This window comes from Pelecanus crispus, chromosome 10, assembly GCF_030463565.1.
Source record: "Pelecanus crispus isolate bPelCri1 chromosome 10, bPelCri1.pri, whole genome shotgun sequence".
NCBI classification, from domain to species: domain Eukaryota; kingdom Metazoa; phylum Chordata; class Aves; order Pelecaniformes; family Pelecanidae; genus Pelecanus; species Pelecanus crispus.
In genome coordinates, this window is record NC_134652.1 from 38,533,400 (window position 1) to 38,546,995 (window position 13,596).

The 13,596-nt window shown below is 51.1% G+C and overlaps 1 protein-coding gene across 1 annotated transcript; it reads left to right on the plus strand.

Annotated features, from left to right (window-relative positions):
• The first annotated feature begins 1,087 nt into the window (after window positions 1-1,087).
• LOC104035818 (microsomal triglyceride transfer protein-like) lies at window positions 1,088-13,191 on the plus strand. Its single transcript, XM_009489237.2, has 18 exons — window positions 1,088-1,154; window positions 2,287-2,468; window positions 2,673-2,816; window positions 3,341-3,448; window positions 4,099-4,215; window positions 5,871-6,010; window positions 6,310-6,463; window positions 7,147-7,304; window positions 7,894-8,059; window positions 8,511-8,618; window positions 8,746-8,958; window positions 9,072-9,286; window positions 9,899-9,996; window positions 11,071-11,192; window positions 11,626-11,853; window positions 12,170-12,294; window positions 12,585-12,755; window positions 13,044-13,191. Exons 1-18 carry the CDS (start codon window positions 1,088-1,090, stop codon window positions 13,189-13,191), a joined length of 2,664 nt encoding a protein of 887 aa, XP_009487512.2.
• The last annotated feature ends 405 nt before the right edge of the window (window positions 13,192-13,596 follow it).

The window sequence follows — 13,596 nt, forward strand, 5'->3', positions numbered from 1 at the left end:
GAATCTAAATATGGAAAATTTGTCCATAAAGACCATCAAAGGACCAATTGGAGACACCATGTATGGGAAACCTATAGCTGGATTTTCCCTAGGTAGCTCACAGCTGGATCTGCCCTGCTTTTTGAGTTGCAGTAGCGGCCCAAAAGCCCAGTGGTGATGCAGAGCTGGAAGATGTGCCCTTGAAAATGCTGTAACACCAAACCCATTGGGTTTTGGTCCCACTACAATATGCAGATCACTTTCATAATGACATTACTGCCTCTCAGTGAGGGTTCGATGTGCCCCTCTCTCCTGCATGCCACTCTTTTGGGGAAAAAGACTTCACAGGACCCTAAGCCACTCCATCACCACCTTGTAGGGACTTTGACCCTTTGCAGTCTATAGTGTCTTAAGGAACCAATTAAACTCAGCAATCAGAAAGCTCATGCATGGGGAAAAAAAAAAAAATGCACGGTTGGTGGGCCAAGGGGTTAGCAGGCTGTGTGGAGGACAACCAGCAAAACATCCATCTCCTAAACCCTTTCCCACACTTTTTTTTTTTTTTTTGGGGGGGGGGGGTGGGGTGGGGTGTTGCGGGGGATAATGATGCTCACAGTCTGACCCATCAGCACATTCTCCCGTCCTGGCCCTTTAAGTAACCTGAGCCTCCGGGCTGCAAATCCCAGTCTCTAACTAAAAGGATGAAAAAGCAGTTTTCCCCTTTCTGGGTCTTTTCTTTTAAAAGCAACCATTTCTTCCCCTTTCCCGTCTGGTGGGAAGAGGTAGCTCACCAGGGGACAGAGCAGCTTTCTGAGCATCCCCCTCCCATATCAGGGCAAACTGGCAATGCTTCTGGCAGCTCTTTTTTGCAGCTTTCCTCCCCTCCCACTGGTCTTTGGCAAACCTCAGCTGATTTCCAAACCCTCCGTGGCTGCTGGGGGTTGGTGCAAAGGTTTAATTATTTGCTTTTCCTTGGGTGTGTAAGGCGGGGATAGGGAGAAGGTCAGGCCCCATCGCCTGACGCTGCAAATCTTGCCCACTTTTGTTGTATACTCCCTCTCCCACCCCCCTTCCTTCCCCGTCTCCCGCCCAGCTCCCAGATCCCACCATGAATCCACAGGCAGTTTTGGGATACGTTTGCCTGCTTTGCTTTTCCTTCATGAGCACAGCAAAAGGTAAGAGACTATGGGCTGCTTCGGGTGCAGGGACACAACGGGGTCTGGATGCTCGTCCCGGTGCACAAAGAGCCTCCCGGGGCTCGCCATCATGCAGCATCTCCCCAGTCTCCAGCCGGAGAGGGAAGAGTTATGGCCACAAAAACTGCAAATGGTCTGAGCATCTCCTGAGGCAGGGAAATTTTTTGGGACCGTGGAAGTCCTCCCTGGGGGGTGAGGAAAACTGGAGAGCTGGAGCTTTTTAAACTGCACACAGTGCAGAAATATAGAAACTCTTCAGTCTGACTCACGGAGGAAAGCCCCAGGGAGTGAGCTGGATTTCCATCGATTCCTTTATCATTATAACAAAAGGAGTAAAATTATAAAACATTTCAGAAGCCTAGCAAGTGCATCAGATTTGCAGGAGAATTTCAAATTACTTTAGAAAATAGATTAGACTGGTTACGTCATGGCAAAGGCAACCCTCCCCCACTACAATCGTATTTGTATATGAACAAGAGAAGTGAGTCCAAATAATTCTAGATAAATCAGATTGAAGCAGGGGAGTTTTGATCTAAAGCTGCCCCATCAACTTCATTTTGCCCCATCACAAAGTCACTGATTTAGTTGGCAGTTCCAAGGGGAAACACATGATATGAACAATATGGCTTCTCTTCTCCCCTAAATAAAAATGCTAACGTTGCCCCAGCTAATGCACAATGCTGAAACAACACTTCAAGACATCCCTCCTGTCCATGGGCATGCTTCAGAAATGTTTCTTCAGGGTTAAAGTGTATTTCTCTGGCACTTTCAAAAAGTCCTGAAGTCCCCAAGGAGGGCCTCCACCCTGGCCATCATTTCTAAGGCAGGACTGGAAATGCAAACAGGAATCAGCTGTCACCCCAAGAACACCCAAACATCCCAACTGCAGGCACAAATAATTTCCCATGAAAACCTTCCCATGTTCTCCCCCAAACACGTCAGCTATACCTACTGCTCGGTGTAAAAATTATACTTCCAGGAGGCAAAGCGATGCAGGTCGCAAGCATCCCTGCAAATCCAGGTCCTCTCCAGGATGGAGGATGCTGGCTGCAGCAAGCAGAGGGACTGAGGTCTTCAACCATGTGCCTTCAACATCTGCGTCTTTCCTTAGGGGATTTGCAGCTGCTTTCTTTCCAGCCCGGGACCCTGTATCAGTACCGCTATACCCTGGACATCCAGCTGGAACACAGATCCACGCCGTCCCCACAGGGAGCCTGGCTGCGGGCCGAGGCATTGGTCCAGCTGCACCAGCTCTGGAGGGACCGAGGTGGGGAAGAGCTGCTCCAGGTGCAGGTGCGTGAGGTGGTAAAGCCATTGCAGCTGGGTACTCCTCCTGGGAGCAGCGATGCTGTCTTTCCTTACCCACTTCCCTTTCTCCCCAAGCCGTCTGGAAAATGACCTCTCTGACCAAGAGGCCATCACCTGCAGGTAAAATGCATAGCAGCTTGAGAGCAGACATGCTTGATCACTGCTTTCTGCCACCTTCTGCTGTCATAGATCCGTGACCTGAAAGCCCAACACAAGACAGAAGAGGAGAGGAGCCAGGATGGCACTGGAGGTCCTCCTGCAGAGATTGCACTGAACCAGGAGGCACAGGCAGAGCTCCAGCAGCCAGTGTTCATCTCCTGGAGCAGTGGGAAGGTCAGCTGGACACCTCCTGGGCTTGCTCATGCCCTCCGCAGAGCCCTCCTGCCTGCATCCCAAATTCTCCCAGCTACAAAGCCCATAAAAACTCCTGCTCCACTTCTGATTTCATATCAGAGCACAAAGAACCGGACAGGGTGGCAAATGCAGGTCTCCCACAGGGTCTGGTATGACCCTAGATGCAGCCCCATCCTCTAAAGGGGCTGCAGGCTCAGCTGGAGCTGCAGCATCCCATGTGAAATGGGCCTCAAGTCCTAACTGTGGGATGTGAGCTGCTTTCTGACCTTCTCCTCTAAGGCTTGGGAAAACCATCAGGGGGGAAAAAAAGGGAAAAATTTGGGCATGCATCCACAAAGCCTGTGCTATTGAGGGATACGGTCCTCCTTGTAAAAAATCTTTGGGTATCTACAGGGTGTTGCTTAGGTTGCAAGGGAGATGCCTTTCAGCAGTGAAGGCAGCAGAGAGCCCGCAGGGCCCCCAGGGCCATCCCCGCAGGTAGACACCACCTCTTGCCCTCCCAGGTCAAAGCCTTCTATGGGGATGAAGCAGAAAGCATCTTGATCTCGAACCTGAAGCGAGGCGTCATCAGTCTGCTCCAGCTCCAGCCCCACGCCGGCACCACAGTGGAGGTAGGTGCAGAGCTGGGGCCAGATCCTGCCCGAAAGCCAGGGACCATGCTGCAGCAGGAGAGCCGGCCCCAAAGCACAGCCAGCCGAGGTGCTTCAGCAGAGCCAAAATTCAGGATAAACATCATGGGCTTTGCTGATCCACCTGCCCCTGGGCTGTGAGCAAGGATGACTATTGGAAAAACAGCAGATTTAAAATAAAATAATCTGTAGATGATTTTCAGTAATGGGCACACTTACAAAATCATTGTCTTTCCCTGGACAGTAGGAAGAGTGGAGAAAAAACTCTACAAGAATTTCTGCCAAGCAGATTTTGCTTTGCCCAGCCCAGTGAGCAAATGCCAGGGAAATCCCTCCCTCCAGAGCTCAACTGATGCTGTAGTGAGCTGTGAGCAACATGAAATAACCTCAGAACCCAAAATGCAGGCACAAAGGTGCTGCTGCTGATGTTAGCCTAAATTTGCAAAAGCAAATTTCCTGCCCAGATGGATTTGGAGCTATCCAACACTCCCCAAATATGGCCCAGCTTCTAGCTTTTTGATGATTTTTCTATTTATTAGCTAGTCCTTTGTGTCTGTCCTCTACACAGATCATTTTATTTAGGCTCAAAGTCGATCACCCTTAACCACGGTCACTTACATTTGTGTTTTCAGGAGGACATCTCCGGGAGCTGCCAAGTCACGTACGCCATGTCCAACCATTCCATCACGAAGACAAAAGATCTCCTCAGCTGTGCAAAGCCGAAGTCTGGATTCACATCTGTAAACAAAGCAAGTCCATTGCTCTCGCGGTGGTGGGCTTACTTATATCAAGTACATCTGGGTTGTCCCCAGAATCTTCCTACAGGTGGGCTGTGAGTCCCACTCCCAGCTGGCTTCAGCCTTCTGCACCAGCCTGGGATGGGGCTCCAGCTCTTAGACCCACAGCCAAAGTGGGATGCACCAACATACCTCAGGAGGAGCATATGGTTTCGAGGTGGGTAGGAGCAGAAAAGATGTCCTGGGTCATCCCATCCCCATCCTCGTTATCACTTCTGACCTGTCAGCTACTCCTGCTTGGGAAGGTGGAGATATGGAAATGTTTTCTAGACCTCAGACTCATCAGATCAGGGATTAGGTTGACAAGGGGATGGGACCAAAGACCACTGCTTGTTTCATTTAAAGCAGTAGCGTATGTTCAGCCCTGACATAAATAGATGAAACTCTATGGGTCTTAATGCAGTTATACCTGCCTCAATTAAAATTTATGTTTTTTTAAAATTTATGAATTCTACTGAATTCAATATAAAAATGGACATCACTACACAGAGAGCCCATGGGCTTCAGCAGGGGTCTCCAGACCTGGCAGTCAAACTCTGAGTGTTCTTATAATAAAAGCTTTCTGGGGTATGAATCACGGCAAACTTACCCAAGAAAGTAACAAACCCTGCATAGCACATTTTTGGCAGTAAGGTCTTCCCTGCTATCTGGACTTAGGCAGCTCTCTGGACCTTGCCTCTACCTGCAGCTGTGACAGCAAAATAACAATGCTGTCCAGCTCTGTAAAAGCCAAAGCCTGTGGATAAAAAACTCTATTAAAATAGCGATATTATTGCTAATGCCATTTGTTGTCAAAAGCCACCACTTGCATGTGGTTCAGGTCTTCCCCTTCCCCAAGACCAGCCACGTGCAAGCCCAGCTGCTCCAATAACATCTCCCGGTGTGACCGGCACTCCCCTTGCTGGGGCGGGGAGATGAGGCAGAGGTGAAGTCCAGCAAGTGCACAGAGGTTGAAGTCCAGCAAGTGCGTCATTTCTTTCGGAAGGAAAAATGCCAGAGAGCTTCCCCAAGGTCACCACAGAGCGAGGAAGCTGAGCTTTTTTTGGCATGAGTTTGGTGGAAATTGCTGCTTAGCTTTCCATTTCACTTGGAGAATGTCCTTGCTGACGCTCATCGGGATGAGGCAGGTTTCGGCGTTTAGGGCCATGCCTCTTCCCACACCATGCAGCTGGAGCTAGTACTGTTGAATGGACCTGAACGAAGGACAATGCTTTGAGAGGCATTTATTTCCAGTTTGCAGTCTCCAGGAATCACCCACACCAGGCAGAAGCATCCCCTGCTCCCTCTTTTCTTCTGTGGCTGAGCTGGGGTGACACCACCTTATAAAGAAAGAGAAAGTCTGCATGGCGTCACCAGTCTGTCTCCCCACATCAGCCACGGGCGAGAGCATCCCCTCGCCATGGTCCTCACCTGGTGCTGCCTTCTCCCACATCTGGGAAGAGGTTGGGGTCTTCTGGATTTTTCTTTCCTACATTTTGCAAGCGAAGCGGGTGACTTTGTGGATTGGAAAGCTCTTTTGCTGCTAATAGAGAGGAGAGAAATCTCCTGGGGAGAGGGGAAGAGAGAAAAGGTTGCATTTTTTTACTCCCTGCTTTTCCTTTTTCAAGATTTTTGGAGTTGAGTGGCAGCCCTACAGCAAAAGCCAGTACGTGGTAAAAGACAACCTCCTCCAGTCAGTGCTGGCAGAGGAAAGCCATGTGGTATCTCCAGCGCTGAGGTCCACCACTGGCATCAAAATCAGTTCAAGGTGAGTGATGTCCCTATACCACTGCCCAAATTGGGCAGCCTGGCATGGGATGAAGGTGCATCTGTTGGAGTTAAAGTGTCTGCTGCTCTCCTGCCAGCTCGGCTGGCACAGCCTGGTGCAGGCAGCAAGGAGGACAGGGTGCAGCAGCTGGGCATGGCACGGAGGGAACACCAGACACCTTTTGACAGCTTCCCCCTGCATATCCTCCTTCTCCAACCCTGCATGAACCTGACCAGCCTCTGAGCCATGGAGGGTGTAAATGACAAAGCACTTCCCGATGGCTTCTTCTCCCTCTGCAGGCAGCAGCTCCAGCTAGTGTCCCCTCTGATGCCTGGCCCAGCAGAGGTGGCCAGACGAAGCCTCAAGGACGTGCTGGCTGGCACGGAGGGACAGCACCAGCCCCTGGGCATGGCCAGCCTGCCCTTCAGGAGGGTCTGCACCCGCTGCCCATCGGTCAGTGATGCTACCCACCCCCAAAACTTGCCACATGCTCTCCCCCCAAGCTGGGCACCTGGGCGGGCAGGAGAAGGCTGTAGGATTTAGGGTTAAACACAGTGGTGCATTTGGAGGGGCTGTCAAGGCAGGATGTGGCCCTGGGAGTGCTGGAAAGCAGCAGCCTGACTTGTTACCTCTCCTAAATAGTGTCTAATGTTGCTACCCGTGGTGGAAGGACTCCTCTGTCCCCCCCAGACATAGCTGCATTTCTGTGATGGGAGAAGTAACCCCGTGCACAGCTGGCACATCCAATTGGGTTGAACTCATCACAGATCTGAGGTCAGGAAACATTTCCACCACAGGTCAGGCTAGCAAGGACAAAAGAGGGGTTATCTCTGCCTCCTCAAGTCCTCCAGGCTTTTCACCTAGGAAATCTGGAATTGCAGTAACTCTCAGGCACCAGTGATGCTCACAGTTTCTCCTGCTCTTTTCCTGGCACGTACCACAAATTGGGGCGTTTGAGCTTCAGCACAAGTCCTCAGTGGTGGGGGTGGGAGGCTGCAGTAGATGTCTGCAGGTAATTGCACGACCCCCATGGGCCCCTCCCACTCCTAAATATTTCCCAATTATAAACGTTATCCCATGATTCATAATCAGGGTAAAAGAGGCTAAATTCCACCTAACAAATCTCATCTTTGCAGCTGAGAGCCTACCTGAAGGCTTTTGACAGCCGGCGAGTCAAAATGGACACTTCGAAGGTGACAACCGTGTGGCAGTTCCAGAGGTTCATCCAGATGCTGCGCAGTGCCAAGAAGAGAGATGTTCTGCAGCTGCTGAGGAGAGCACCCGAGGAGATGCTGTGAGACTCCCAGGAGCTATCTTGCCAAAACTGGCTTTCTGTGCGTGTCAAGCCCTGGCATGTAGGGTCATTCCTGGCCCTGGCAGCTAGGGTCATTTGGTGCTGGTCCATACACCATACCTGGTCCAGGCAGCAGTCCTGTCTAGTGCAAACACACTCTGTTTTTTCTTAATGCCTTCTCTGTACAAACACTCCATATCTTTTTTTGGGGTGGGTGGGTTTTTTTTTTTTTTTGGCTGGCTTTTGAGCAGAGCAAATGCTCCGGCAAGGTTTTCTGCAAATATTGTTGGAGATCTGTTATCGACAGACCATCCACCCATGGCCACAGCACCCATCCCTTGTCACCTTGTCGTAGCACCCATCCCTGGGGCTGGGCTCCTCTCCTCTCAGACCTAGACGTGGATGAGTTCAGACAAGAGCCAACCTTCTAGGTTTTTTGAACCCATGAGCTGAAGCTCCCATGAGTTTAAAAGCAAGAGAAAAGCATGGAGAAGAGGAAGGGGGATGAGGAGCTGCACAGGGCACCTTGTTTCTTCTCCAGCCATATCAGTGGGTCGTGCCACTGATGACCTCCTCCTTCTTGCTCCAGCCCCTTCGTCGTGGAGGCGGCGGTGGCCGCACAGTCGGTGGCATCCTTAGCAGCTCTCTCAGACTTTCTGGATTTCAGCAAGGAGCCCAAGTCCCTGCTGGAGAAATTTCTCTACGCGGCAGCTTTCTCTCCCCGGCCTTCAGGAGATCTTCTCCGCCTGGTGTTAGTAAGTACAGACATTTCTCTCCCTCCCTGAGGGTCCTGAGTCCGGGGGTGGATCCTCACCCCATTTCAGGGCAGGAGGGAACAGCAAGCATGTTTTCCTGAAAAAGGAAAATATGTTTCTGTAGAAATATATCTTCCTGTTTATGGGATTATTTTATGTGCTTTTAATGGGACAGTGGCAATGGGATTAGATACTCCTCAGAGGAAAAACATTCAGCAGAAAATGCTTTATATCAGTGCATTACAGATAATAAAAGCTTAATTAGAAGCCACTGTGAAAAATCAGCATTTTATCCAATTAAACCATGCATTGCCTCCTTCAAGGTAGGTAAGAACTAGTTTTGCCCAACTTTTTCAGTAAACGCTTTGAGATAAGAGGTAAAACATGCTCTTTCTCTCTCTTTTTCCCCATTTTTTTTCCTGCTTCCTAATACCCCTTTCCTGGTGCCCAGGACAAGCTGGATGGGAGGCAGCTGGCCCCTGAGATCCAGGAGACAGGGATAGTTGCCATGGGCTCTCTGGTCGGCAAGCTGTGCCAGCAGAAGCTGTGTGGGCTGCAGGTGGGTCCTCTGCAAACCCCTATGCCTGGCTTTTTGGGACCTCCCCACTCCTCCGGGGGTGCCCAGAATGTCTCCTGTCCCTCACATCACTCTCCTTCTCTTTTGCTGTCCTGCAAACCCTGAGCAGGAGGTGGAGCGTGGGGTGGAAACCATCCTCAGAGGGCTAAGAAGTGCCAAGGAGGAGTCTGAGGTGGTTATTTACCTGCTGGCCCTGGGGAACGCGGTGCTCCCCGAAACCATCCCCACCCTCCTGGACCATGCCGAGGAGGGTTCTGCCACCGTCACTGCTGTGGCCATCTCTGCCCTACGGCAATTCCCTGCTCAGCACATCTCTGGCAAGGTACGAAATGAAGCTGCTGGGGCTTGGTGCTCCTCTTCCTGTCCAAAGCCAAGCCATTGCGGTGCAAATGGAGCCACCCTAACAGCACCGTTTTAATTGCCCTCTCACATCAGGTGAAACGAGCGATGAGGAGGATTTTCCATGAGAAGAGAAAGAGCTATGAAAAAACATGTCGCCTGGCTGCTGCAGAAATCCTCCTAGAAAACGAGCCCTCGCCCATGGATGTCATCAACATCCTGCTGGCTGCCAACAAGCTGGAGACGGAGATGTCAACGTTTCTGCTGCTGAAGGTCCAGAACAGCCTGCGTGCCGACCACCACCCAGCAAGGTGGGTCTGGAGGGGAAGGTTGCGTTTTTCCCCCTAGCCCTAGATTGCTGTTTTTTCCTCCTCCGCACTCCAGCTGTGGCTTTTGACCCAACATGCCTTTAAAGCTGGATAAGCACACGTGCTAGCATCACTTCTGGGAGCTGCCTGGAAATTCCCAGCTGTGGGAGGAAGAAAACAACAGGGCTACAAATGCAGATGACACCCTGCGAGCCAACACCTGGTGTCTCTCCTCATCCTACCCCATGGCAGAGGGACCCAGGCTCATGGCTTCGGCAGAGTCCTTGGAGGCTAAAGCTCTGGCTCGCATAGCAGTGCACAATTTGTAACTGCATTAACCTTCCTATCTGCACAAAACGAACCAAGCACTAACATTTCTCAGCGCTAAGCAAAAGCTGCACAAAAATATCTGACTGGTTTATCCTAATAAAGCAGAGGAGAGGGAAATTCCAGGGTAGCCTGCATCTGCTTATTTCCTTTTTTTGCTCACACTTCTCCGGGCAACTGAGAGAAATAGTTTGGAAATTTATATTTCCTTCTTTGTACAGCCTTCTGTAATGACCACTGACATTTTCCCTTCCCGGTGCTGACATAGCCTTTCCCTTTTGCTTCCAGGAAGATAATGAAGGACATCATGAGAGACCCATGGATAAATAATTACAACTTCTTCTCGAAAGCTGGCATCTCCTCTTCTTTCTCAGGACCTCTGACAGGTGATACCACGGAGGACACTCGTCTCATGGTCCTCTCAAACAGCTAAAGGAGGGGCTGGTGGGGAAAGGCAGCTTTCAGAAGAGGCCTCTGCTTTGCAGAAATGCCCCAAAATCTTGGTGTGAGGTTTCTGAGCATGTCCCCCAGCACCAGCTGAGGCTGGCTGCTTGCCATCACCTTTCTCTGACACCCCTGCAACCACCTAGCTTTCTACAGCAGGAGGGCTGAGCTGTGCTACATACTTCTCCCAAATCCTGCTAATTTAAAAGAGGAACTTCAGCTGGAGGTGAAACCAATGGTAGATTGTAGGTGGGAGTTTCTGTGTCAAGATATTTAGCTCTGTTCCTTAGTTCCTCAGGTATTTTTAATAGCTCTTCAAAGAGGAGAATCCTTGTACTGAGATAAAAAAATCATCAAACTTCAGAGAGACTGCAACAATCGACACTTGCTAAATATCTGCTTAAATCTTTGCCCCTCGGCTCTCTTTTCTGTCCCCCTTCAAATTATCTCAGGCTAGCCTTGTGGGGGTACGTGGAGGCAAAATAGCCAACACCTGGAAGAAAACCATTGCAACACTAAATCCTTTGATTATTGCAAGAATGGAAGGAGATGGTGCAGAGAAGCTTTCCCCTCTGAATCATTTTACCAGATACTTAATGGCTAACATATGAGATCTGTGCAGGTCAGCCACACTGACCATGGATGGGACAGCTCTGCAGGACTAGCCATACAATCTATCAAGGAGGCTTACAAATGACCAAGGAGCTCTTAGGATCCTGCTTTTAGACTTACCCAGTGACCTCCCAATTTCTGTAATCAGTCTGGATGAGCTGTTTTAAGAAACCACCCTGTCTTGCTGAGCGCTGACTTGGTGGCACCGGGCGGAGGGGACACGCTTGCCAGGATCCCAGCCTTGTGCATCCTACCTGGGGCTCTTTATTTTCCTGTCAGCCTTCATCCCCTGCTGCTACTCTCAGAGCATTTATGGTTCACCACCGTTCAGCGACTCATTCGCAAAGAGAGATGTGCCAGGCACTGCCCAGGTATACTTATGGCTATGTCTCTCTGCCTTTCAGTCACCCAGGACCTGCTTTCCACCTTCGGGCTGGACCTGCTGTTTTTGGAGGGTGGATTCCTGAGAAAGAGTGTCTCTGACTTCTCACTGCTCAGCCGTGGCCAGCGGCTTCGTGCTGCTCAGGTGTGCTGCCAGGAGAGTGGCTGGGGGGCACGTACATGAAGGGGGGGGTGGCAGCACTAACGCAGTGGTGACACTGCCCCATCTGTGTCCCCTCTTAACCTCCTTATGGTGCTTGACCTCACCTCTGCACTCCATGTGCCTCATATCAGAATTTCATAAATGCATACCCGATGTGAAGCCAGACAGACCTGCTCTGGAGAAGGGAGTCCCCTGCCCCCCCCCCCAAAAACAGGGGATGTGATAACACTACTGCACGGTGCTCAGGGCTAGCTTGGATGCCCCATCCAGCCCACCCCATCGCTATCTTCCTGCTTCAAAGGGTGCCTACCCACAGGTTGGACAAGTATAACAACTCAAAGAGCGTTGCAGGGCACGAAATGGACTCTCCAGCTTTGCTGTGTGCAGCTTGCGCATCTCTGCTTCTGTGTTTTAGGTCACTATTGAAGCACAAGGGATGGAGTCAATGCTGGGAGAAAACGTTTTGGAAGGGGAAGAGGAGCCAGAGCTCATGGCTGGGATGTCTGCCATTTTCTTTGATGTTCAGTTGCCGCCCATAGTCTTCTTCCAGGGATATACAGACTTAATGGCCAAGGTCTTGTTAAACAGCGGAGAACCCACAAGCGTGGTCAAAGGGAACCTGCTGCTAATGGATCATCACCAGGTACTGGATGGGGGGGGTGATCTGCCTCCACACCAAATTCTAGTGAATCCCATAGCATGAGCCAGTGGATTTTATGTATGCTACTCACTGTGGATGCACATCAAAGAGCAAGGTGGCATTGCCAGAAGTCTCTTGGGGTTGGTAAAACAGTGGGATGGCTTGGCTTTGCTGTGGACACACATGGCTTGAGTTCCTCCCACAAAAGCCCAGCTGTGGGGTTGGGATGGTCCTAGCAGCCATGCATCGCTGCCAATATCAGTTGCTTGGCCAAGAGAGGTGTCTGATCACAGCAAGTTCTGCCTTCTCCATCTCCTAGGTCATTCCTCTACAGTCTGGCCTCCAAGTGGCCATCAAACTCCAGGGCGGGCTGGGGCTTGACATTTCAGCCGACATGGACGTGAGCATTTGGGAGCAGGAGCTGAAAACCAGCATCAACACGAGGTCAGCGGGTGGGAAACTCTGGGGATGCAGTGTACTCAGAGGGCTCAGCACCCAGCACAAGGGATGCTCCACCTTAGGCTGACTTTCCACAGCCCCCTGCTCTTCTCCCACTGGGTCCAGCCCTGCCTGGTGGACACATTGGGTAGGGGTCTGGTGGGCATTAGTTATACATTCCTTTTCCATGGCCAGACCTAAAATCAAGATGCTTATGGGGTTGTTTGGTGCCAGTGCATGGTGCCCAGCACAGGGCCATTGCTCGGTGACCAGACCCACGTGCTTCCCTCTCGCAGGGGAAGTCTCGCCATTGATTTCCAGGCAGAACTAGATGCCCCCTTCCTCCAAGCCACCTTGAGAAGCCAGACAGAGGTGGAGACCTCAATCCAGTTTGACACGATCCTGAGGTTTTCAAGCAGCCCGGTGCTCATGTGCCTGCAACTGAGAGAGGAGCAGGTCCCATACAGGTAAGCTCTATACAGCCAGATACTGTGGAAACATCATGACGTGCTTGAGATAAGGGAGGACTTCTTGGGGAGAGGAGGGAATTAAAGGCTATACACTTACTGAGCAGGGTGGGTCAAAACAAGTAGGGAGGGGGCAAAGGACACCCCAAATTCATGGTGATGGGAGTGGAAGCACCATGCCTGGACCATCAGGAGAAGCTCTGCAGGTGAATATGCTGGTCTGGGAGGAGAATGAGGTCCACTACCACCACAGTCTCCTGACCATCTTGCTGTCACCTTGTCCAACAGAGAAATCTTCACAGTATCCAAGTCAGCCGGGAGCCAGAGCAGTACCACTCGAAAAGGCAGGCAGGGCACTGTGCCCGGGCGGGAGTTTGCCTTGCACCAGGCCAACTCCAAGGTCTGCAATCTCCTGCTGACAGCGGAAGAAGAATAGGGGAATCCGAGCACTTTGGGACTGGATAACTGCCTGCCACACACACCAGTTCTCTGTGAACCCGATGTGAGCTGTCAAAGGCTCTGCCCAACTCCTCCACAACTGCCTTTTAGTAAGAAAAATGCTGCAGTAAGGGCATCAGAAGAGACCTCGAGAAGAACTGCTGCAGGACAGCCAGAGGCACCCCTTGCTTGGGGCTGGAGGAGCCAAGCCTGCCCTCCCCAAAGGCTGGGATTTCCCCAGCCTGAACCCTTCCCCTTCATGGGGAAAGGATTGCTGGAAGCCAAACTGGTCCTTGTGAAAAACAGCCTTCTTTTGCAAATGCATGAGTTTCTCGGAGCCCCAGAAACCCTTCTGCAAGCCTAAACCCCCAAATGCTACATTTTCTCCCCATTTATCAAAGCA